General features: G+C 37.9%; 1 protein-coding gene across 4 annotated transcripts in view; it reads left to right on the top strand.

Annotated features, from left to right (window-relative positions):
• The window catches only part of ERC2 (ELKS/RAB6-interacting/CAST family member 2), an 847,094-nt gene that overhangs the window by 218,653 nt on the left and 603,182 nt on the right, over positions 1-25,259 (top strand). For all 4 annotated transcript variants that reach the window (XM_054694730.1, XM_037501575.2, XM_054694735.1 and 1 more), the window contains exon 4: positions 12,142-12,216. In XM_054694730.1, the coding sequence (XP_054550705.1) occupies positions 12,142-12,216 (75 nt within the window). The remainder of the gene's footprint in view (positions 1-12,141; positions 12,217-25,259) is intronic.

Raw genomic sequence — 25,259 nt, 5'->3', positions numbered from 1 at the left:
CCTAAATAGAAAATACCCTCATCTTAACCAAAGGTTTTATCCCATTGCAGCATTAACTCAAAATCCCAAATCTCATCACTTCAAAAGTACCATCATCTAAACCATGTAAATTTTGTATAGATGAGGATCTGGGTATAATCTATTAAGTATAACTCCTGAGGCACAATTCCTCTCCATCAGAGGATCTATGAAACTAAAGATCTACTCCCAACAGACAATGAGACAGGAAGAACCTAGGATAACAGTTATAGAGACATTCCCATTCCAACAGAAAGACATGGAAGGAAAATGAAGTCATCACTTCAATGCAGCTTTGAAGTCCTGCTGGGCAACCCCACTAGATTTCAAGACCTGGGGATAATCCTTTGTGGTTCTTGTCCCTACACTAAATGTCTGTAACATCAAATTTTCTCAGGTACTTTATAAGTATTAACCAGGCCCAATCTTGCCTATCTTTCAATATTAGACACAATCTGATACATGTAGGTTATTAGGGATGTTGCTGAGGACAGCCAGCACTGTGCCATATAAAGCACAGTGGATGGAATAATGACTCCTTAGTAGGAAAGACTGGATGGGAAACTATCATCATGGAAAAGATGGGTCCTATTTGTTCTTTATATTCCCAAATAAGTGGAACAAAGGGAATGCATATATGGTTCAAGAAGTATTTCAGCTCAGAAGAGGAAGAGTCCAATAGAGTCCAAGAGAGCATGATAGCTACAGAACAAAGATGAACCACCCACATACATGGTTCTCTGAGATTTCCCATAGCTCTCCTTCCTAGTCAGGCCTGGATACTTGCTTCTTGTTCTCTCCCATAGCATGTTATTCAACTTGTGGGTTTCTATAAGGGAACTGAGAAGCAAACAAGAAGTCAGATTTAATTACCTGTTAAAATCCCAAATGTTTGCAAAGCATGAGGGAATCACAAATAGCAATATAAGCCAAGTGTTATGCTAGTAATTAAGGGTGTGAGCTTGGGTGTCAGGCACCTTGGTCACACTTTCATGTCTTTCTAGCGCTATGATTTTGGGCATGTTATTTAATTCTCTGAGTCTAAATGTCTGCCTCTTTCCCATGGGGGTGGAAACTGCTACCTGCAGGGATGCCATTCAGTGAAGCATGGGACTTGGCATAGGCTAAGCATTCTGTGTATGGTAGCTGCTCTTGTTATTGTCTTGTATTCTGGTTTTACTCTTGTCTTCCACTAGATAATCAAGGTCCTTGAGACCTGGCATGGTGCTTTATTTATCTTGTTATTTCTCTATTGTCTAATAGGCATTAGGAGCTCAGTAATTATTGAATCAAATGACTAAACGTAGTCATTTTTTCTTCTAGGACATTGCTAACATGAATGGCTAAATATTTAGAATCTGGCATCTCATTTTATTAATTTCTATAATCCCCATGGTCATAGCTTCCAAAGGACCAAGACAAGTCTGTCAAACAATCTTTAGTGCAGATTGAGTCATTTTTTGTCAAAGGAGTAAATTATGCATTAAAACTAAGGGGAAATGAGATTCAGTATGTGTTGAGATTCAGTTGTTATGGTCTTAGGCTCCCAAATATCCATTTTTTGGTGAAGACTAAAAAAAAAATTAACAATTGGTTCATATCATTTTACGTATTTCCACAAAATCTGTTTTCCTTTTTCTCTAGAATTCAAAGCCTTCTGTGTAACATCCTCTTTATGAGTTCCTACATATACATTGCATGCGACCTTAAACAATCTGTCCCCTCTGTCACCTCCCAGCACTCTCCTTATCACTCCTTCCACTCCAGTTACAATAAGCAGTTGTCTCTGCCTCTAACAAGTGAGGCATGCATCTCCATGGAGGACTAGCTCACTAGAATGTTAGCTCCATGAAGGCAGGGATTCTGTGCGTATATGTCTACCTGTCATCTAAAGGGCCTTCAGTTAGTATGTATTGAATTGAACTGTAGCCATGCCTGACTGGTAGGCAGGATCATAGCACAGAACGAGTGGGCAGGGGAGGCATCTGCCTGGCTATGCTCTCTAGTATGCTTTCAGGAACACTAATAACCATCCAGGAGCAAAACTGATAGTGAGGATAAGTTTCAGTTTTTGGCAGTATATTGGGTGGATGCTATCCAGTCAAGGACTTCATGTTCTTATCTCATTTCAAATCGCCATCCTGAGGATGAGGGAAAATTCCAGAACTTGTCCAAGACCACACATTTAATAGGTGGAGAAGACAGAATCAGCCCAACTATAAAGGTTGAATTTTAAGACTTTATGAGCTTTATCTGTCAAATAGTGAAGTTTCATTTTTAACTTTTAAAATTAATTTGTATTATGTGGGTCTGTACTACTTACGTGGGCCTGTATTACTATGTCTTTTGAAATCGATTTGTGATTTTTTTCTTGACTTGGTATGGAATCAGTCTCCTAAAATATTCCATGGAATCTTGAAAAGGGCTTCTGTAGGATGCAAAGTTCAGTGTAATCATCTATTAATTCAGCCTTACTCATTAAATCATTCAAATCTTTTAGGTTATTTTTTGTCAATGACTGAGAAAGATGTTGATATTTAAAAGTATAGGTTTTTCCCTCTGCTTTTGTATGTTGAATCAAGTTTTCCCTTTAATTTAATAACTAACATGGATATTATTACTAGACAACTGTTATTGGGATGAGTTTTGAAAAAAAAAATTTCAACTGTTCAAGAGTGAAAAAGAAGACTCAATCCAAGGAAAAGCAGGAGGTGACTCAATCCAAGGAGAAGCAGGAGAACAGACAATGGAGGTGTAGGTGTCAACTTCAAATATCAGATCAAAGCCAAGCGGTGAAATATGATCACTGTAGTGTGCTGGTTAGAAGCAGAGACCCTGGAGCCAGACTGCCTGGAATAAATTCCAGTGGTTCAGTTCCACAGATTGGGCAAGTTACTAACTTTGCTAAGTCCATTTCTTTGAGTGAAGAGTGGTGATAATAATAGCACCTATCTAAGGAAGTTACTGTGAGGATTAAACAAATCAGCATTTATAAAGTACTTAGAAGAGTATTGATCTATTATCATCCTTCACTACAGGCTCCTTTTAGTCAAAAGATAGTATAGAATACCTGGGTTTGTAAGTACATTTAATCAGTCAACCTATATTTATTGAACATTTACTTTTGGGAGTCACTATGTTAGTTACTGGGAAAAAAAAATAGACAGAGTCCTTGGCTCCTAGAGTTTACCACTCCATGGTGAACAGGCTGAATCTATTAATGTGATAGTGTAAAACTGCAGGCATATCCAATGACGTGACTATACTATGACTATACTATGTTTTAAGAGTGTATATGAGGGTTCAGGATGTAGCCTATCTGGAGGACAGCTAATGGCCTTTCTGTGCATGTTTGTAACCTACGACTTCATAACAAATTACTCTACTTAGTATCTGAAAACAACAAACACTTATTTCATGAAATTGCTTAGAGGTGGTACTGGCCCAGAGTCCCTCATAAGGTTGCCATCAAGCTATTGGGCAGAGCTGCAGGCATCTTAACCCTTTGCACTCCTCTGTCCCCTCTCAGGGGACATCGGAATTCTAGCATATCACTTGGATGTCCCCTCTCAGGGGACATTGCAATTTATTAGTGATTACGGGGAATTGAGGTTATTTCAACGCAACTTTTTGAGACATGCATGTTTCCCTGAAGTTTTATCTTGAAATGACACAAGAAATTAAATCAAAATATTGTAAAATGGTTCGGAGTGCAAAGGGTTAAGGTTTGACTGGGGCTGAAAGATTCTTCTGTGATTGCTCATCCCTGTGGCTGTGGCAGGAGCCTCCTGATGTGGTCACTAGGCCACCCCCACAAGTGATCCAAGGATCTGAGCATGAGAATGTCTTGTATGAGCAAGATTTAAAAGTCAACAAAAGTCATTGTTAGAAATGGGTTACCAAGCACAGGCCACAGTCCAGGGGAAGACACGTAGGCTTCACCTTATAAAAGGTGTGTCAAAGAATTTGTGGGTTGTTTTAAGTATCACATGAAGATTGGGATTTTTTTCTGACATGACTAGGATGAAGATTGAAGATATTTTAGATTAGGGGTTGATAAATTTTTCTATAAAAGACAAAATAGGGCCTCCCTGGTGGCACAGGCGGTTGACACAGTGCTGTGAAGTTGTCCACAGCCTCTGCAGTGCGGGTTCGATCCCGGCTGGCTGCAGATACCCACATGGCACAGCAGACCTCTCCTGTCTCACCCGCTGTTCCCCTCGGCAGTGTGTTTCAGTCAGTCTGCCTGTTCTGTTCCCCACTCTGTCTCTGGTGAATCCTCTTACCTTCCTGCACATCTGGCCTGTACCCCGGTTCTTGTATAAATAAATAAATCTTAAAAAAAAAAAAAAGACAAGATAGAATTTCCGACTTTGCAAGTCTTTATGGTCTTGTTACCATTACTCAGTTATAACTTTGTAGTATGAGAGTAACCAGATGATATTTAAATAAATGGGCATAGCAGTGTTTCAATAAAAAATTATTTTTTTCTATAACCTTTTTTAAAAAATTGAGATTCAGTTCATTTACAACACTGTATATGACTTGAGAGAATAGGATCACAGCTCTTCTGGATGTATGTTACCAAAACAGGAGATAGGCTGGATTTGGCTTGTAGACTGAAGTTTGCTGACCTCTGTAGGCAAAAGAAAATAAAAGAGTGGAGGATTAGTCCAAGCAGAAGGAACAGAATTTTTTAGGAAGAACAGAATTTTTGTGTATTTAGGAGTATAAAGATATTTAAAATTGTTTTTCATGTAGTGGAATTGTTCTCACATTTTTTTGTAGTGAAAATAAAAGAGTAGGAAACACTTACTTAACATAGATAATCTCTAGAAACATATTGTTGAAGTGAAAACCAAAATATAAAAGCTTTGTGCAATATGGGCAATTGGAATTTATGGAAATTAAAAAAAATGATGTACTCTATTGTTGGCTTTATTCTACTTGTGAAGGGACGTGTGTGTAACACAAGCACAAAAACATACATGAGAAAGAAGGTCGTTTCTCTCAGAAGAATGGAGATGGGAAAAGGTTGTGGGACTTCAACACTGTTATGTTCATGGTTAACATTTTTTTTTAATTGCACACAATGTAAAATTTACCATCTTAACCACTTTTAAGATTTTAAAATGCACAGTTCAGTTGGTCTAATATATTCTTGTGTAACTAAGCTCTAGAACTTTTTCATCTTGAAAAACCAAACTTTTGTACAATTAAACAATAACATCCAGTCTCCCCCTATTTTAAGTTCCTGGCAATCACCATTCTACTTTGCGTTTCTAGGAGTTTGACTCCTGGCAATAGCTCATATGGCAGAGCGAGATCATAAAGGACTCATCCATGTAGTAGGTGTTAGAATTTTCTTCCTTTTCAGGGCCTAATAATATTCCATTCATTTGTGGATCACATTTTGTTTATCCACCTACATGTTAATGAACATTTCAGTTGCTTCCATTATTTGGCTATTGTGATAATGCTGCCATGGTCCTGGGTTAAAAATTCAAAATTGTTTTGATAAACAGTGTGATCAGTTAAATAGCACACTGCAAATACAGCAGCTTGAGATACTTCTCTCTTTCATTCTCCCATAGCATATTCAAATCACCCCATTCACTCACGATATCCATTCAAACATATCTAGTTGATGTTACTTATGACCTATGTGCTGATAAGTCTAGTGGTCAATCTTCTGACCTCATCCTGTTAACCTCTCGACAGCATTGATAGATTCATTCCTTAATCCTAGATTCATTTTCTTCTGGTTTTCAAGATGTCACACTCTGGATTATCATTCTGCTTCACTGGCTATTTCCTCATTAGCAGCTTCCTCCTCGCTGTTCAGGTCCCTTAATGTTAATTTTCCCTGTACTCAGTGCCCTGACCACTCCTTGCCTCTCTATGCTTATTCCCAACTTGATGTAATCTAGGCTTTGTGCTTTAAGTGCTATCTACTCATCCACATTTGTAATTGTAGCTCTTCTCCTCTCAAATTCACACTTGATCTATTCAACAACCTACTCAGCATCTCCACTTGAATGTCTGAGAGCATATCAAACTTAACACTTGTAAGACCAAGCTCTTGGTTCCTATAACTCCCACCTCTTCTCGCTAAGCTTCCCAAGCTTCCCAACTCCATTCTTCCTCTTGTTTATACTGAAAGCCTTGGAACTATCCATTATTTCTTCTTTTCCTTAGTCCCTAATCTATCAGGCAGTTATGCTAGCCTTACCTTCAAAACATACCCGAACTCAACTCTTTCTCATTGTCTCCACTGTGCCACATGGGTCTAAGGCCTTATTATCTTTTGTTGGTGTTATTTGAGTTGCCTTTTATTACTCCTTATGGTACTGTCTTTACTTTTACATCACCACCACCCCAAACTCAACCCATACTTTAGTACAGCAGCTGGAGTAGGTTTTAAGGAACACGTAGCCTATTATATGCTATGTTCAGAACCTTCCAATGGTTTCCCTTATTTATCAGAGTAAAGCCACTGTACCTACAGTGGACTCCTAATATAGGACCTATTTTACAATCACCTTCCCCTCCTACACTCCCCCCTTAAATTTCTCTGACTACTCTTTTCTCATTCCTGTACAGCTTAAGGCACTGAGACATTTTCCATTCTGACTGCCTGGGTTTAATTCACAGCTGATTCTCTCATTCTCTTTAGATTGTTGTTCAAATGTCCCCTTTCCATGAAACTTTTCCTAACCATTCTATTTAAAGTTGCAATTGATACCCCATTCTCTAATATGCCCTGTTTTACCTCACTGACTTTCCTTTATAGCACTTGTGACAAACTGGTTTGATCTTTTTAAATTATTGTGTCTGTCCTATCGGAATCTGAAATAGAATACCTATGAGGGACAGGATATTTGTGTTTCATTCCCCGCTATATTTCCTTGAATTTACTTATATTTAATATGTGAATGCAATATCTTAAGACTGACGTGAGTTGATATTTGAGATTTTAGTGTTACTTTGCTGTTAGTTTCTCCAGTTGGTTTTATTCCTTAAGACTGGCAACTTAAAAATATGGTTTCAAATCTTTGGCACACTTCTCTTTTGGTAACAACCAACAGAGCAGAGAAGAAATGATGCTATGACATTTCTGAGGTCAGGAAATAAAAGGTCATGCAGTCTCTGGTTTATTTGCTAGAATATAAAATCTAGGAATCTTTACACCTAAATGAAAAAGGTTGGATTATCCTCAGGCTGCCATGTTGTAGGGAAATGCAAGCCACATAGAAATGTCAGGTATAGGTGGTCAAGTTGACAAGTCAAGCTAATCCCAGTCTCATAAGCCACCAGACATGTAAGTGATGAAGCCAATGAAGCCATCTTGGAAGTAGATTCACCAGCTGCAAATTCCAGATTTGCATCATGGTATCAGTGTTTAGAAACAAATCTTTCCTTCTCTATCTTTATGAATTCTGGAGCATAATAAAATGTTGTGATTTAAAACCACTAAATCTGGTGCTATTTGTAACATAGCAGAAGATTGCCAGTACAGTAAGTCAATTACCTGTGGATTGGCAGTTTAAGTTTTGCTTTGTTTGTTTGTTTGTCTGTCCTTTAGTCAATCTACTGAAAAAATATGTGGTGTATATGAATGTTATTCAGTTAGGTTCATCTTGGAAGCGAATGCCCTTCCAGATTAATTTACTAGACTGCAGATTCTTACTCACTGCCAAGAAATGTTATCCTGACAAACCACTTGAGATTTTGTGCTCAACATTCTGTGTTCTTGGTATATTTCCATGTTGGTCACCTAAATGCACAAGAAGCTGGCAGTTTTAGAACAGCCAATGTAGCTGTCAAATTATAGGGAAATATATCATCTGGGGATCAGTGTCACAACGAGATACTAAATTTTGTGATGTGGGTCAACTTTTTTCTTTCTTTCTTTTTTTTTTTTTTTTGCTTTTAAGACTGAGAATTGTTGTGATTAAAAATACCAGGCAGAGATCAGCATTTGAGAGTTATCTGCCTATTAAAGATCTGAGTGTTCTTAGAGCTGAAAGGGCCCTTAGAAACTCACTCAGGAAGCTCCTTATCCTGCAGATGAGACAGGGGGAGGGGTATGCCAAGCTCTCCCACTGGAACCACAGGCTTCTGACTCCAAATCCCAGTATGATGCTCTTTCCTCATACTAAGTGTTTTTTAGCCTGCCTCCAAATGATATTTTGGGTGCTGAGGCAGGTCACATGAACCAGCTAAAATTGTTCACACCACTTTGTATGCACTTTTGTGCCCATTTCTGGAGAGAATCTACGCCTTGTGTTGATTCTTACAGAGATTGGTGACCCACTGCACTTGGATATCCAGTCATTTAAAAACTAGCAGCGTGAGTTCAGTCTTGTACTTCCCCATACCTGTATCAAATCCTCCTGGGGACACTGCCTTGTTGTTTAAGATCAGTGCATCATGGGCGCTTCTTTCAGAAGGTTAGGGAAAGTTGGAGCACTTAGCAACCAACTCATCTTACTGCCTGTTTCAAAAAATTTGTCAAGTACTCACATTTTAAAATCACTTTTGTGATTCAAAAGCAGCAAGCAATAATGGGCTAATTAGGCATTATTTCTCTTCCTAGCCCTTCAGCTAAGACAGGGAGATCTGGGATCTCTACAGAAAAAGCCTGAAAGCTTTTTCAAGTAGAGCAGTCTCCATTGTGGGTGTACAGCAGCCTTTTCACATGGTATTTTAGGAACCCAGATTCTTTACATTGGGGTCCTGCCATCTTCTTAAGTCTAGGAGTCCTTTCTGTGTAGCCAGTAGAAAGGGAGAGTTGGGGACTGGTTTGGGGACCGAGATTATTAAGAAGGTAGAGTGCCACCACCCACATTCCAATGATAAGAAATAAGTCACATTGTCCATCTCTATACAATGGTGGTGGTGGTGGTGGGCCTTCCTAGCAACAATTCTAAACTAATGAACAGAAGTACAAATCTCTTTTGGGCACCTCCTCTGCCATGGGCAGTGAGCATATTTCGCATCCTAAATCTCAAAGAGGATGAAGTTTTTGAGATGGGAGTTTCAGACAGCCTGTGAAGTCTGCGCGGGGGTTTCATCCTGACTTAGTGGACATCTTAGGAATTAAATTGATCCTCAGAAACTATAGGTTGATTGAAAAATAGTGTAATGATGGGAAAATTACAATTCCTGGGTAATAGGATATTTTATTTCTTTAAGGAGTGATACAGAGGGTCCAATCTGGAATTTGAGTTGGTTTATATTATAATAGTGCTTGTATAATTATAGCAAAGAGAACTCTGTTTTCAGTTTTGCAAAAGTATTGCTGCAAGTTTAGCTTTGTTATTACATGTTTGCCCTTAAAAATGTTTTCATGCTTGGCAGAAATTATAACAACATATGCCCTTACCCTATGGTTTTTATTTTCGTTGTGTTGCTTAGTTGCTTCTTGATTATTTTTATTTGTTTTATACAAGCTCAACTTCTCTTCTCAAATTATCTTATGATTTTTATTCGCGAATGGGGATTGGCTATGGTATGGCATTATGATGAATTTCATTCCAGCTTTTCACATTAAGATGCTTTTGATGTCACATGGTATTAGAATTGGTGACCTGTGAAATATATTTCTTCTATCACGTACTGGAGCAACTCTGTTTTTTTTTAGATTTTATTGGTTCACTGAACTCCCTCAATCTTGGCAGTAATGTAAAGGACTAAGTAGTTTTTTTTTTTTTTTTTTTTTAAGTCAGAGTCTTTATGTGACTCACCCAATGGTGTGCTGAAACAAAATTGTACTGGCCCAAGAAAGTCGAATATTGTATATCAAGTAGATATACAAACTCACAATTAAAGAAATTATATTAAGAACTACAATTTCCTAAGTTTTCGGTACACTTTACTACTGTCTATATTTTGGGGGCTATTGTATCTATCTTGTCCATATGGTAGAAATGCCATAGAATTACATGTCTCTTCAAACAACACATTCAATGCTGCCACCTAAGTTGCTTAATCTTGTCCTGGTGGTCACTGGTTTTTCAATGTTTGACAGCCGCCCCTGTAATCACCATGCAGGTCCTGCTCCTTACAGAGTAGTGGTGAGGCTTGAAAGAACCAGCTAATGCAAAGGACATTTTAGATACGTAGCAAAGACAGTTGCTTTTGAGGTCATCTCCCATCTCCATGGAGCCTAAAAATGATTAGTGTTGCCAGCTCATTGTAGTCCAAGCCCTCCAAAAGCGCACAGGATCTCTTCCTTTTCCTCTATTATTAAATAGGTTCAGCAATACTTGACTCCATCCCTTCCAGATATATATTAGAGTAAAAAAATATTCTAGCCCATGTGAGACCACTTTCAATAATTAGGATGCACTAATTTAATTTTTCTCAAATTTTTAGAGGAATTCTAATTTTTCTCACATTGGAAGTTGAAAAGTAGTTTTGCACAGGTTTGCTGATCTGTTCTCAGTGATGACTGAGAAGACAACATGCTTCTTCAAACCTCTATCATTATAGTTCAGAAAGTAGGGTGATTCTCCAGTGTTGGTTCCTGGAGAGATGCACCATGGTGTCTGGAACATGACCTAGTCTTCTTGAGATGCTGGTGAATAAGAACAAAATGATAGGATGTGGGCAAAGGTCATCAGTTCTCTTGTCTTGGGAAGTACTATTTTTCATTGTGGATTCCTTTCGGATAATTTTCACATTACTATGTTCTATCTCATAGGAAATGGTGATGATGAGAATAGATGGTAAGGTGGAGGAGTTGCTTTTCTTTTTTTTTTTATTTGGATTTAAATTGTTTAATTTTATATATTTTTTACGTCATTCTTCATTTTCATGCAATGTATGCTTTATCATCTTGGGTATAGCCTCCGTGAAATTCCCACCACCAATTCACCCATGTACCATCACCATAGTCCCTGTGCTAATCCCACCCCTGTTTTGATCCAGCTCCCTCCTCGCCCCCTGCAGAATGTCTCTGGTTTATAGTTGCCTGTTGAATTTGATTTTTGGAGTTGATTTTTAATGCCATTACATGGAAAAAACTAGAAACCATGGTGAGCCTCTTCTTCAATGTCATGTTTTAAAAAACTAAATGTTTGTGACCCTGTGAATTGTAAAGGTCTAGAACTAATCCATTTGACTTAAAATGATTGTTTTGGAAGTCGAAACACGCTGTGATGACATTATTCCATAGGTGATTGTATCATACCATGGACGTGTGTCAATAATTTTGTTTACTCCTGTCATTAGTTACTTTCATAAAAGTGCTGATAATTACTGCGAAAAGCAAAGCTTGAACTGAATATACTTTAACTGCATCTCTTCTCTTCTGCCACAACAATCTTCAAAGTCTTGACAGAACTGTTCTTTTGAGAGAAGCCATGCAAAAAGCAAATCGTCAAGCTTAAAATTGTAATTATGTTGTTTGCTTTTGACCTAAGGAAATGTTCATCATTTTCCAGAAGTGCTGGATCTACATCTGGCTTGAGCCTTTTTTGTCTCCCCTGTAACACTGTTGATATTAGTGCCAATTTTAATTTCTTGGAATCATGAGTGCATAAATATATCACCCACAGATGTGACTTTGAACGGGGACCGAAACTGTAAATTAGGAAGCAAGAGATTCACAGGGTTTCATCAGATCATCTCACTCCCCAAAGTGACACAGTTGTACTGAAAAGGTTTGAAATTGCTCATTTCAAACCTTCTTCAGTAGCAAAATGCCATGCGTGCAGCGAATTTCCAACCACCTTAGTCATTTTCTTTCCTCCGTTTCTTTGCTGTGTTTGTATTGGGGGCACAGAGTAATGTAATTTAGTAAATTATGATTTGATGGCTGGGCAGCAGCCCCAGTGTTGAACAGTATTTGGATTATGATTACTAGCTGGCTTTGTCACAGTTGACATTAATTATTGATGGAAGTTTCAGAAATAGCGCATGTGCCAGGAGCTTTTCACGGGAACGCAGGCTCCAGGCAGGAGGGATGCTAAAGAGAACGGGGGAAGAGGCACCTGTGGCTTGTTTATGTCTGTGCACGGTGAACCTGGAGCCAGTGGGCTGTGTGGTGCTTGTATGAAGGTCATGGTGTAACAGAAGATGAACCGTCAGGCTTATTTCTATCGTGTTCCTCCCCAGGAATTGCACCGAAGAAGCCAACTTCAGCCGGAGCCAGCCAAGACGAAGGCTCTCCAGACTGTCATTGAAATGAAGGTAGGAGCTGGTCACATTTGTCAGAAACAGCTGTGCCTCTGGAGTTTGTTCTAACTTGATGGTGACTAACATAAACATGGAAAATGAACCTTGTGTTTTTCTCTAGGCACCCTAGTGGGTGCTTTTCTTCTGAATCTTTTAGCCTGCCTGGGTACATTTAATTTATTGGCCCTTTAATTAGGATGCCTTTTCCGGGCAAAACAATAAAGGGCTCAAGTGTCCTTTGGCTGAAAGAAGCTGGGTTCGTTTTCAGAGCATGGCCAATGCTTTCAACCATAAGGGAGGTTTTGTATGTGCTTTAAAAGTACATTTCTAAAGCTGGAATAATTCTTTTTTTCTTCCCATTCATACTACAAAGAAAAGACATCTTTGAGAAACTAAGATTTGGCAGAGAAGTTATTTTATGTGCAATGGAGTTGTTAAATAATTAAAATTATGCTGTCAGCAAAATTCACTTTTCAAGGAATAATAATGCTAATGCTTTCTCACAACTCCAATTTTTTTCTTAGTTAAATTTGGAGGTGATAATAATTTCCTCAATATTCACAGGCTATCCCATTTTGCTGTGGAAACATAGAGATATGCTATAGAAAGTATTCAAAGATCCTCCTGGCTGGATTTGGGTATTTAAAGAATAATGAAGTAAATGATGATGACTAAGTCATGACCTATGGTTAGGAAACAGATCTAAATGAAACCCAGTTGCATGGTCAGTATTTAGAAATTTGAAGTCTTTTTACTCCCATATTTTGCCAGAAGGAAGCAAATAGTATTTACTGTAAGAATAAATAATTCTTGATTTAAATTGTCCCATTAAAAAATTATAATGACAGTGTTTGCTGTCTGTAATTCTGTGCTTGAGTTAATACTTAAGAGTTTGCTGGTGACCATCAGCATCTGAGAACTCTGAAGCATGCTGATAGATGATTTTTTCCCCTTTCTTCCACCACATGATTTTGAATTGTCTGCCAAAAACAATTCCTACATTTGGGGAAAAAAAAACTAATATGAGTTATTGAATTCTTGGCATGTACAAATCTGACTTGGATATTTTTTTGTAGTCAATGACAATGTCTTTATCCAAGTGGATTTTTGTGGAAACAACATATAACTTTTGCTTTAAGATTTTATGTTCCACAATGAGGTTACATGAGTCATGCATTTGCAGCAAATTGGTGTAAAAATATCATCAAAGGACCAGATACCAATTGGATTAAAAAATAAATGTTAATCCTGGCTAATGAATGGTCTTGAATTTATGTAATTTTATTTTCTTTTGAAAACAAACTTATCATTCTACACTTGGTGGGGAGTGATTCAGAAATTCATATTTGCACCAAACTTGAAACTTGATTAAAGCTTTAAAATAAAAAGGGACAAACATGATGAACAGTTTTATTTTATTTTATTTTATTTTGGAGATAGTCATTCAGTCCCCCTTCCATCTGGCTCTACACCTATCTCCCCTGTTCCTAGTATAATTAGTAACGGAAAATAAGATGTATATATATCTAGCTCCAAACTATCATTGTTTGAAAAAGACTGAGTATCTAAGTCTTCAAAGAAATCAAAAATGGTATCTCTTACAGTGCAGTGAGCATATTCCTGGTACAGGCCTCTATACAAAGACAATACTTTTCTGTGACTTTTGTCAGTAGATACCATGTTTGACTCTAGCTGCCTACTACTAGCATCATCTGTTTTATTAGACAACAAAATCATAAATAAAAGCACTTGCTTTAAGCTATCTACACAGGAAGGTATAAAAACAGGATTTTTAGAGATAATTCACTTGTATATAGTATGAGTAAATTGAGTCTAGAGTTTTTCTTAAATGGATCCAATGATGCTGATTTATACGAGAACATGTTTTTAGGGCAAATGATGATCAGTCATCAATCATCAATGACATTTGCTAGGGAATCAAGTCTGGAATTTTTCTGTTGTCTCTTGGATGCTTGGTAATTTACAAAGCATTGCCTTCTGTTTGTCAGGGCAAAGTCTGAGTCCCATTACCATCTCTATTCAATAGGCATAAATTGAGTTATAGAGGCAGCTGGTAGAGGGTCATCTTCTCAGCCATATATGTAGCTTGTGATAGTGACTGTGATCTCCTGTGAGCTTGTTCATTACATCCCTGTGAATTAGGAGGGAATATTGGAAACCTAGATTTTACAAGTCATAGAGATTGACTATCAAGTAGAACTGACCCTTAAACCTCTTGTGGGTGGAACTTGAAACACCATTGTGTTTTAACTTAAACAACTTTGGGTAAACGTCTGTGTCATCTTGTGCGTTGGCAAAATCTAAAGTTAAAAGGAGCTTTCCCAGAGTAAATTGGACCTATAATTTCAGGGAAGTGACATGAGTTAAGGGTTTGGAAATCATCTCTATTTGTTCTTTGCCCTTTACTTCGTAAAAGGAAGGGTGAACTTCTGACCCCTTATCTTCTCCACAAATATACTTTGCATTTACTTGAGAAAGCATTTGCTGTGAAAAGTCTGTGAAATCCTGCCCCAATTCAAGTGCTTTTATAATCACAGTCTGATAGTTCTAGTAGACCTCTGTGTGCTGCTCTGGACTTGTGGAGTTGTGAAAATTTGTTTCTGTAGGGCAAGTGTTGGGGAGGGCCATTTGCCCATATCACAGTGGCAGGCAATTCTGTAGTAGCCTTCACATCTACTGTCAACCTATTGAGCTGGGGAACTAGAGATGGAGACATCTGCATGATAATAAAAGGAAACCAAGTGAGTGAAGCTATTTGTGATTTATCTTCTTGCAGGAAGCTCCAAGTTTTAATTTTGATTCTGATTTGGTCTGGTAGATATGTTCTAGGGTTGCGTTTAGTGTATGTGTGTTTCTCAGAAAATTTAGTTTTCTCATAGATGGTGTGATGCTCCTCCTTTTCTTGCTTTTGTGTGTAAAGATTCTTCACTAAACTCCTTTTCTACTTTTATGGAAAACTGTCAATAAAAATGGCAGTTGAAAGGCTTGCCCTCCTTTTATTCTTTAATGTTAACTCCTCTGAAAGGATATGTTTTTAATCTGCTTTTGTTATAAACTAGACATGCCGTAAATATGGTATTTGAAAGTTTCACTTTCTTTAGCTCGTTCATATAGCTGTGCCCACTAAATTGTAATGAAAGTATTTGTCAATTGATCTCAAAAATTGTTCTTTTTGCTAGTTAAAACCTTTAAATTAATTAAAGTATAATTTGAAGTCACCAAAGCTAAAAGAAAATGTATTGGTTAACTTAACTGAAAAACACTGGAGTGTTGCTTCAGGTACAGCTTGATCTAGGGGCTCAAAAGATGTTAACAGATCCCATTTTCTCCTATTCCCTCTCTTACATTGGCTTCCTTCATCTGAGCTCCATTTTCAGATAATTTCTTTCTTCCTGTCTGAGCAAGATAACTGCAGCAGCTCTAATAATCACAAAAGGATGAAACAGGGAGGAAGTTGCATCTTAAAACAATGAAAATCCCAACCAATTCTAAAAATAGTGGCAGTTACTGAGATGGAGCATCTTGGGAGCCCTGGCTGAAAAGAAAATGCATGAGTTCCAATTTCTCATTTTCTAAATAGATTAAACAATACGCCATCAAGAAAACAAACTCAGTTAGCACTGAATTCAGCAGATGGAATGTACATAGGTTACATAAGGGATTTATTTATTTATTTTTAAAGATTTATTTATTTATTTATACAAGAACTGGGGTACAGACCAGATGTGTGGGAGGGTGAAAGGATTCACCAGAGACAGAGTGGGGAACAGAACAGGCAGACTGATGAAATACACTGCTGAGGGGAGCAGCGGGTGAAACAGGAGAGGTCTGCTTCACCATTTGGGACGCTCTCAGGCTGGCCGGGATTGAACCGGGGCTGCAGAGGCTGCGGACAGCTTCACAGCACTGTGCTCAATCGCTTGTGCCACCAGGGGAGGCCCCAGGGGATTTAGTAAAAGTTACAGAAAGGTACTTTATCTGGCGAATTTGTTCTTTAAAGTAGATTGAGAAGCTAGGTACATAATGTCTCCATGTGACAGTATTTCCATGACCTCTGAAGTGAGGATTGTGAGTGTTTAGCTTTCCAATCACATGACCATTTCAGGACACTTGTGTGTCGTGAGTGGTTCTTCTTGAGTAACATTTTTTCCCGATAGGATTTTCCTTTTTTTAAAAGATTATTTATTTATGCATACAAGAACTGGGGTACAGGCCAGAGGTGCAGGGGGTTGAGAGGATTCATCGGAGACAGAATGGGGAACTGGCAGACTGACTGAAATACAATGCTGAGGGGAGCAGTGGGCGAGCCAGGAGAAGTCTGCTGCGCCATGTGGGTGTCTCCCTGGCCAGCCTGGGATCGAACTCGTGCTGCAGTGGCTACAGGTAGCTTCATAGTGTTGTGCTTAACCCCTTGTGCCACCAGAGAGGTCTCCCCTGCAACCAGGATTTTCAATGGGAACTTATTAGTAAGCAGTTCAAGACAGAGCTTAGTTAAATCGCTAGCTAGTAGTTGTACTGTTGATGAAAGAATATGGCTTTGCATTCAGGTACTAAACTCCAGTTATGAAGATGATCATTTGTTATTAAAACAAAAGATCCAACCTTGTCTTTGTGCTCAAGCAAATGACTACTGTTCTTCTGGATGGTTGACCTGCTCTTCAGTTGGCTTAAGTTTCCTTTAAAAGCTATCTTGATGTTTGGTCAAATTCAGCCAGTTCAGTTCTAACAGGAATGAAAGAAATGCACTGGAACTTTGAGAAGCCAGAGCTACTTACTACTTGGCAACTTTTCCTAAGGAAACACAGTTAGGAAGGGAAAGATTTCGAATCTAAAATCTAGACCATTGAATGCATCCCAATTCCCAGTGAGAACTTCATTTGAGTCCTGGGATCTAGTTCAGAACCCCATGAAGTGGCTGCAATGTTTTCTTTGGCTCTAGGTTCTACCTACATTTATTTCATTCATCTTTAGACTATTTCTTGTTTGGGACTGAACACAGCATGCTACTTACAATTATTTCTTTTCCAAGGATGATGAGCTCATAGGAAACTTGTGTCAAGTCTAGTTTTTCTAGTCACACCTTTATGATGGAGAATGTCCCTGGTTCTTTTATGGCTATTGAAAAGAATAACAATAAGATAAAAAACACCACCACCCCCACCACCACTAGTGACAACCTACAGCCTAACACCACTACCACCCATGGGGAGCCAGTTGCAGGCACCTGATCTGTGAATAAGCATAATTAGTCCCATTTCATAGATGAGAAAGCGATGGTTTAGAGAGGAAAAACAACCTTCCTAGTGTTCTTAAGTTTGTTGGTGGGCAGATGAAATCTAAAACAGGTTTCTCCTCCAAATTTGAGTCTCTACCTTTCAATTTCACTTTTACTGAAGAAAGCCTATAGATTCAATTTGTTTTCTTTTCTATGCTCATTTTGGAAATTATGCATAGAACAGATTGAGGCAACTCATGAGAGCTGAGAGGTCTATTTGGTGTTTTTGTGTTATAAGGCAAGATTTATCCTTTTTATGTGTATATTTAATTAATCCTCTAATACAGCTCCAAATATATACCCCTACTGTCAACATCTACCCTGTTTCCATCCCTCCCCAAAGTTTTAAGCCTTCTGTTGAAGTCTTTATACTCCAGAAGGATCCAACTCATTCAAACTTGCAAAACCCTGTGTTTTTGATGAGCACTGTCCATTTAGGATGCCAGAAATGATCATTTTGCTAACTTTTTTTCTTGAGAAATTTCTTCATCTTCTCATATTTCAACTTAAAAAAAAAACTTTTTCCCATTTAACTATTTTCTTTAAGTAAGGGGGGAAATGTGGGTTTTATATGATAGCCAGAAAAGCAAAATGTCAAGTTAAATGTTAGTTCTAGATGATATATGGTTGTCATTTAGAAGCAAGAAAGAATTTTAAAAAAAGGAAAGATGAAGCTTCTTTCCTTTTTTGACCAAGCTTTTCTTCTTCTTTTTTTTTAAAGATTTATTTATTATGCATACAAGAGCTGGGGTACAAGCCAGAGATAGGGGTGGGGGAAGAGGATTCACCAGAGACAGAGTGGGGAACAGAACAGGCAGATCAACCTAAGTACACTGCTGAGGGGAGAAGCTGGCAAGTCAGGAGAGGTCTGCTGTGCCATGTGGGTTGCTTCCTGGCCGGGGATTGAATTCGTGCTGGAGAGGCTGTGGACAGCTTCACAGCTCTGTGCTCAGCCCACTGCACCACCAGAGAGGCCCTGACCAAACTCTTCTTATGATGTATATGACATTAAATGTTTGAGTTACTAGTTGACAAATCTTGTTGTAATCCTGAAGCTGAATCACAATTACCAATATTTATTAACCAACTATTTTGTGCATAGTACCAGAAAAATTGAGCACTAAGTCTTTAATGGGCGAATGGAAGGAAATACTTAAGCTAAGATCCAATTAGTGACTAAGCATGGCAGAAGAGGCGATAGGGGTTCAGAGGATGTCAAATCAGAGAAGGGCAGGGAGTGCCCCTTGGAGGAGGTAGTATTTGAGGGGGGTCTTGGAAATTGGCATGGTTTTGATAAAGGGAGAGGGATGATTGATAAAAAAGGGCAACTGTATGAGGAAAGGCAAGGAGGCTGGAAAGTTTGAGGCATGTTTGGGGAAGAGCAAATCATTCAGTTTGGTTGAGAGAAGACTTTTAAAGTTAAAGCAATGGAAGATCAAATTAAACTATAAGGAAGTAGGAGGTAAGACATAATATAGATAAAAACTGAGATTAATGAGACAGAAAACATAGAGCCAAAGCTGATTCTTTGGAGAGATTACAAGAATGACAAATCGTGGTTGGAATCACTGAGAAAAATAGAGACAGCACACAAATAACCAATGTCAGGATGAAGGTGGAGCATCAATTATTGATATTAAAAATAAGAGAAAATTTTATTAATAACAGTATGATAATAAAGTTGAAATTTTACATATTTTTTAAAAAATACAACTTGTTAAAACTGCATGAAAAGAAAAAGAATATCTGAATGGTCATATATTAAAGAAAGGGGGCCCTATGGACTGTTTGAGGATTTTGTGTACTTGGGTGGTGAGTGATCAGCTAACTGATCAGTACTTAAAAATGAATCATATTCTTATATATCAGTAAAAAGCAATTATAAAATGAAATTTAGAAAACCATTCCACTTACAGTGGTATTAAAATACCCAATTTACCTGGGAGCAAATCTAACAATTGTTGTATAACACCTAATTTAAATAGGAGACATAAAACATAACTACATGTGGAATAGTCAATTATTCAAAACAATGAAAAGCTGTCAACTGTGGAATAGATCAATAAATAGTGGGATACAACCAAATGCTATGTAGTAATGAGAAGAACTAATCCATTGCATCATCTAACAACAAAATTGAATATCACCAAAACAATGTGGAAAGAAGCCAGACACTAAAGAACATAAAATATGATTCTTTTTATGTATTCCCAAAATGGGCAGAAGTAATCAGTGTTGATAGATATCTGTCTGGTGGTTAATATGGAGTAGGAGAGAGGGTGCGGAGCTTGGGAAGGCCAATGAATGAAACTTCTGGAGTACAAGTGATATTCTATTTCATGAGTACATTAACATGTGCCCAGATGTGTTCACTTTACCCTAATTCATCTGCTGAAAACCTATGATTTGACTGCTTTCTTATGTATAATGTACTCTAATTTAAAAACTCATTTAAAAATAAGAACAATTCAACAACAGAAAGACAAATAATCCTATTAAAGTTGGGTAAAGGATTGGAATAAGCTTTTCTCCAAAGAAGACATACACATGGCCAGTAAGGACATTAAAAGATGTCCAACATGTTTTGTCATTAAGGAAATGCAAATCAAAACCACAATTAGATTTAACTTATCCCCAGTTGGGATGACTAAAATAAAGAAGACAAATAATAGCAAGTGTTATGGAAGATGTGGAAAAACTGAAATCCTCTTATGTTGATGGTGGGGCTATAAAATATTTCAGTTCTTTTTGGAAAACCATTTGACAAATCCTCAAAATATTAAATAGAGGGTGACTGTATGACCCAGCCATTCTACTCATAGGTGTATACCCATCAAACTGGAAACATATGTACACACAAAAACCTGTACCCAAATGTTCATATCACTGTTATTAATAATGGCCCCAAAGCTAAAACAACCCAAATGACCATTATCTTGTGTGAATAAAGAAGATATATTATGTCATTATAGTCTAATATTATTTTGCAATAAAAAAATGAAGTACTGACACACTCTATAACATGGATGACCTTCATAGGTCTTATGCTAAGTAAAAGAACTCAGTTGCAAAAAACCACATATTATTTGATTCCATTAATATGCAATGTCCAACACAGGCACATTGATAGTGAGAGAAAGCAGATTAGTGGTTAGGAGCTAGGGGAAGAGGAGAAAAAGGAGTGACTGATAACGGTTGCAGGGTTATTTTAGTGCTGATGGTTGTACAAACCATTGAGTTGCATGCTTTAAAAGGGTGAATATTATGATATGTATATTATATAGCAATAAAAGTGAAACCAAAAATAGAGATATGACAAAGGAAAGGATTAATAAATGATTATTTAAAATTAAAACAGAACTATAAAACAACCAACTATTTGATATATTTCTAAGGTTTATAGTAACTAGAGACTTAATATATTTAATACATAAAGAGTTTATATTAATCAATATGAAATAAAAGCTTGGAGAAAACAGTGCCAAAATATTGACACTAATTCAGGATGGGAAAATTGTAAAGGGTTTTTTACCTCTTCTCCCCTGCCCCCAAATTTTTATGTTTTTAGTAATGCACTTTCATGACAGAGGAATGAGTAGGAATTATTATTTAGGAAAAACAATACGTTTATGAAGAAAAATCATCTATAAAAATATTTAAAGATGTACATTTTTTCTTTTCTTTTTTTGCTAAACTGAAGAGGCTTCACAGGGGAAAAATTAGATTATTTATGGAAATTGAGAATTTGGCTCTGCACTCATTGTTCCTTGAGCTCCGGCTTTTCTGTCTGGGAGATGGGACCATGATACCAGTGTGGATGGGCTGTGGTGGGAATGAAATATGTTAAGACTTGGGAAAGGTCTGAGAAATTCTGGCACACAATAGATTCATAAGGTATCCTTTGCTTTCTCTCTCTCTCTCTCTCTCTCTCTCTTAAGATTTATTTTATTTATGTATCCAAGAACCGGGGTATAGTTCAGAGGTGGGGGCGGTGAGAGTATCCACCAGAGACAGAGTGGGGAACAGAACAGGCAGATCAACTGAAATGCACTGCTGAGGGGAGCAGCGGGTGAGTTGGGAGAGGTTCTGCTGCGCCATGTGGGTTGCCTCCCTGGCCTGGATAGAATTTCTGCTGCACGGCTGGTGATAGCTTCATGGTGCCGAGACAACCCCTTGCGCCACCAGGGAGGCCCCTCCTTTGCTTTCTTAATCCTTGCCTTTCAGTCTGGAAATTGACTTTCACCTGTAAAAAGGTGGTGGTATATTTGAGCAAGGGCCACCAGAAAGAAGTAATTTAACAAGTTTACTTCAGGAGAGTGTTAGCTCTGAATACACACACAGTTCACATGTGGAAAGACTTTAAAAGCATCTTTGAAAGGAGAAACCAGTGGAGAAAAAAAAAAATTGTAAGTCCCAGTTGGCCTGTGGAGTGATAAATGACCTAGGAACTTAGCTTCATGATTTGTGGATCTTTGGCAAGTTACATGCCTCTCTGTCTCTCACTAGTCTCATTTGGCAAATGATGGGTTTGGACTAACTGTCCAGCTTCGAAGAGTCTATCAAGTTTGGAAGCATGGTGACTGGCCATTGGACTTTTGGAGGGCCTGCCTGGGGAGTCTGAGTTGACATGACATTCTTGCAAAGTTTAAATTTTTGCTTTGTTTGCTTCATCTTGGCCAGCCCTGCCTCAGCCAGCAGCCTTTGCCCTATCCCTTTCTGGTGCTCAGGTTCCCAGCCTATTGTTTATTTAGGGATTGCAATTTCCTTATTGGCGTATGCTCTGGCCAACAGGGTTGAGAAGTCAACCACAGGCCTCGTGAACTTCCCCTTTCAAGTTTCAATAATGACAGTGTACCAGCCATCACATGCCTCATCCCTGAGGCATGGTCCAGTTTCCACATCCATCAGGCCACACTGGTAACTTGGGGTAGCCTGAATTCCTCTGCAGCCTGTTGCTTTTTCCATGAGACAAACTGGTTGAGCTTAGAAGGATTTGTGGTATGTTTTAGAGATCCTATGAATTAGGTCCCAAACCAGGGCTGTTGGGGGCGTAATGGGCATGGGTTAAAAGAAATGGAAAGATCAAGTTCAGTTTGCTGGAGGGCCAGTAGGGGAGCGTCTTCACTCATTCTTTTACTGTGGAGCTTTGGAAGAGAATAGACGGGTCATATGTTCATCTTTTTATGACTCCCTGAAATGCACTCACTATTTTGCACAGTAGTATTTTGTGAATCTCTGGGAATGCAAACCCTCTTTGTGTCCAAATATATGTGAAAGATGACTTCCAATCCAGCCTTTGGGAGGGTGGGGTTGTATCCATCAGGAGAGCTTACCCTGTCATCAGGAATCAGTTTCTAAAATTTCTACCTACTTTTCTTGCTCTCCAACCTTTTCTTTAAAGGCTAAAAGTACTGTGGGATAGAAAGGACAAAAATAGTCCAGTTTCTAGCTGTCTTACTTTCTCTGAAGCCACTTTTACCTGAAGTGCATATTGCGTCCTCTGTTCCATTCAAGGGAAGATTATACAGAAGTGTTAAAAGAAAAAAAAATTTACAAAGACAACTTAGGTGATACAAATTTTCTCTAATTCTTTATGAAGTATACAATCTCATTTGGAGAACTACAAAATGGGTCAGAGGCCAGGAAGCTTTTATAGGATAAAGAATGAAGAACAAAGAAGTGGCGGGGGTGGGGGGGTTGGGAAGAAAAGAAAATATCTGATTAACTAGGGCCATATAGTCAACTTTGTTTGGGACAAGAAAGAACAAAGAAATAAGTCTAGCGCCCATAGATGGCTTGTGGGAGTTGGCTGACTATACACTGTGTTTGGGTCAAGCAGAGCTTTTATAGGGACATGAATGTTATCTGTGTTTTGGTTTGCTGTGTGGCACCCTGGGTAGCAGTAGCTCCACCTTGGTCTTAGAAAGTTATTTCATCAAAGGAAGAATCTTAGGGACGTTATTTACCTCCTATAGGTCTCCTGACCTGTAAAATGGGTAAAATAAGTACTTAATTCATAGAGCTGTAGGGAAAAATAAAATTAATTTTTCTAGCACAAGTCTTGCATTAGTAATATTATATATATATATATATATATATTAGTTGTTATTAATAACATGTTAAATTCTGGAGTAGAAAAACATTGGTTGCATCTGTCCTGTACTATTCTGTTGTATAGATTTAGACCATATGAATATATTTATATTTTCAACATAACCAGAGAAGAAAACATAGGTATGCAAAAAAAATATTTTGATGTATTTTTTTTTTTTTAGCCCCAACCTGAGGAACATACAATTAAGATATATTTTTGTGTTACTGTTAACCTGAAAGGGAACATCTTTGAATCGACCAAGCCATGGGTAGTTTTAATTCACTTCCTGGATAATTCTGATTTGCCTAGTCCACAAATTGGCAACAGTTTGTGTTACAGACACATGGAAATGATTTTGGATTAGTCTTTGCTCCTTTCCATGTACTGGGGATATAGAAAACTCTGATTATTAATTGAAGCAGCTTTTTGTTTAGTACTGATACTAAGCTGAGGCTGTGTTGTTAAAATATTGAAATACTTCTACAGTTATCCCAAAACCCCAGTCCTTAGCCTGGGGTCCCCCAAATCCAGCAAATAAAGAGATAATCCCTGGCCCTGCAGAAGCTTCCCACACCTGTTTCCGGTGTTCCAGGTGATGTCTGCTTTGGGTGGTGCTTGCTCTGTGCTGCGCTGGTTGTTGAATGACTCAGCAAATATCCCTAACTTTATAGGATTTAAAACATGGAGGTTGACTCTCCAGCTGTGATAACACTCCATTGATACTGGCCTATATTATTAATGATGTCCTTTTTTTTCTTTAGTCTTTAGTTTCTTCAAATCATTTCTTTGACTCCCCTTCCTTCTTAAAACTTCACTTTCTTATTTCATGTGACTTTTTCATAATTTTCACCAAATTTTACCCCTCTTTCTTTTGGTGATTATCTCACTATTTTTTCTCTCCTTGATTTCTCAGTCATGTCTGAGAATTCTTCCACCACTACTAGGCTGATGATCAATCACCTCTGCTCTCTCAACTTTCATTTTGGCTTTTATTATTAACTGCCCAAAGACCTTCTGATTGCTTCTTTTTTTTTTTTTTTACCAGTTTATGAATGACTCCCAGTCAGACCCAAGGACAAACTATTAACTTGATTCTCAGACCATTTGTCATTCAACCCCTTCTCCCTTTTAATTCCAATTCTTCACCAATTAAAAGTGAACTATACCTCCTAATCAATCCTGTATACTTACTCCTCTTTGATACATACTCCATACTGTTCTTATTCTTTCAACTTACTTTTAGTAAATATTATGTGCTAGACACTATGCAGAGTACTGCTGACATTGTTTGTATCATTACTTTTGACTGGAAAGAACTTCATCTTTATGACAACCATTCTGATCCATTTCCAAACCCAATACTAGGCTCCTGCCTCTGGAGATTTCTTGACTTTCTTTGGTCGTCTTATGCATGGTTGACTTCTCTATCTGTAAACTTATAGAATATTATATCTAACTATATTTTGGTGCTGTCTTTCACAGTATCATTTGTTCACTGTTCTTGTAACAAGTTGCCAAAATCCAGCTATTGTATTTTGGTATTCTGGTAAGTGCATGATTCAAGAGGTAGCTGTATCTAGCTGTTCGGATAATATTATGAGGGTCCGATCATTCAGATGGATTCTTAAAACATGAACAGGTCATGAACAGCCATAAACTTGTATCTTT

This window comes from Talpa occidentalis, unplaced genomic scaffold (genome assembly GCF_014898055.3).
Source record: "Talpa occidentalis isolate TD23 unplaced genomic scaffold, MPIMG_talOcc4v2.1 talOcc4.10, whole genome shotgun sequence".
Taxonomy (NCBI): Eukaryota; Metazoa; Chordata; class Mammalia; order Eulipotyphla; family Talpidae; genus Talpa; species Talpa occidentalis.
This window is presented reverse-complemented; position numbering and strand designations above follow the sequence as displayed.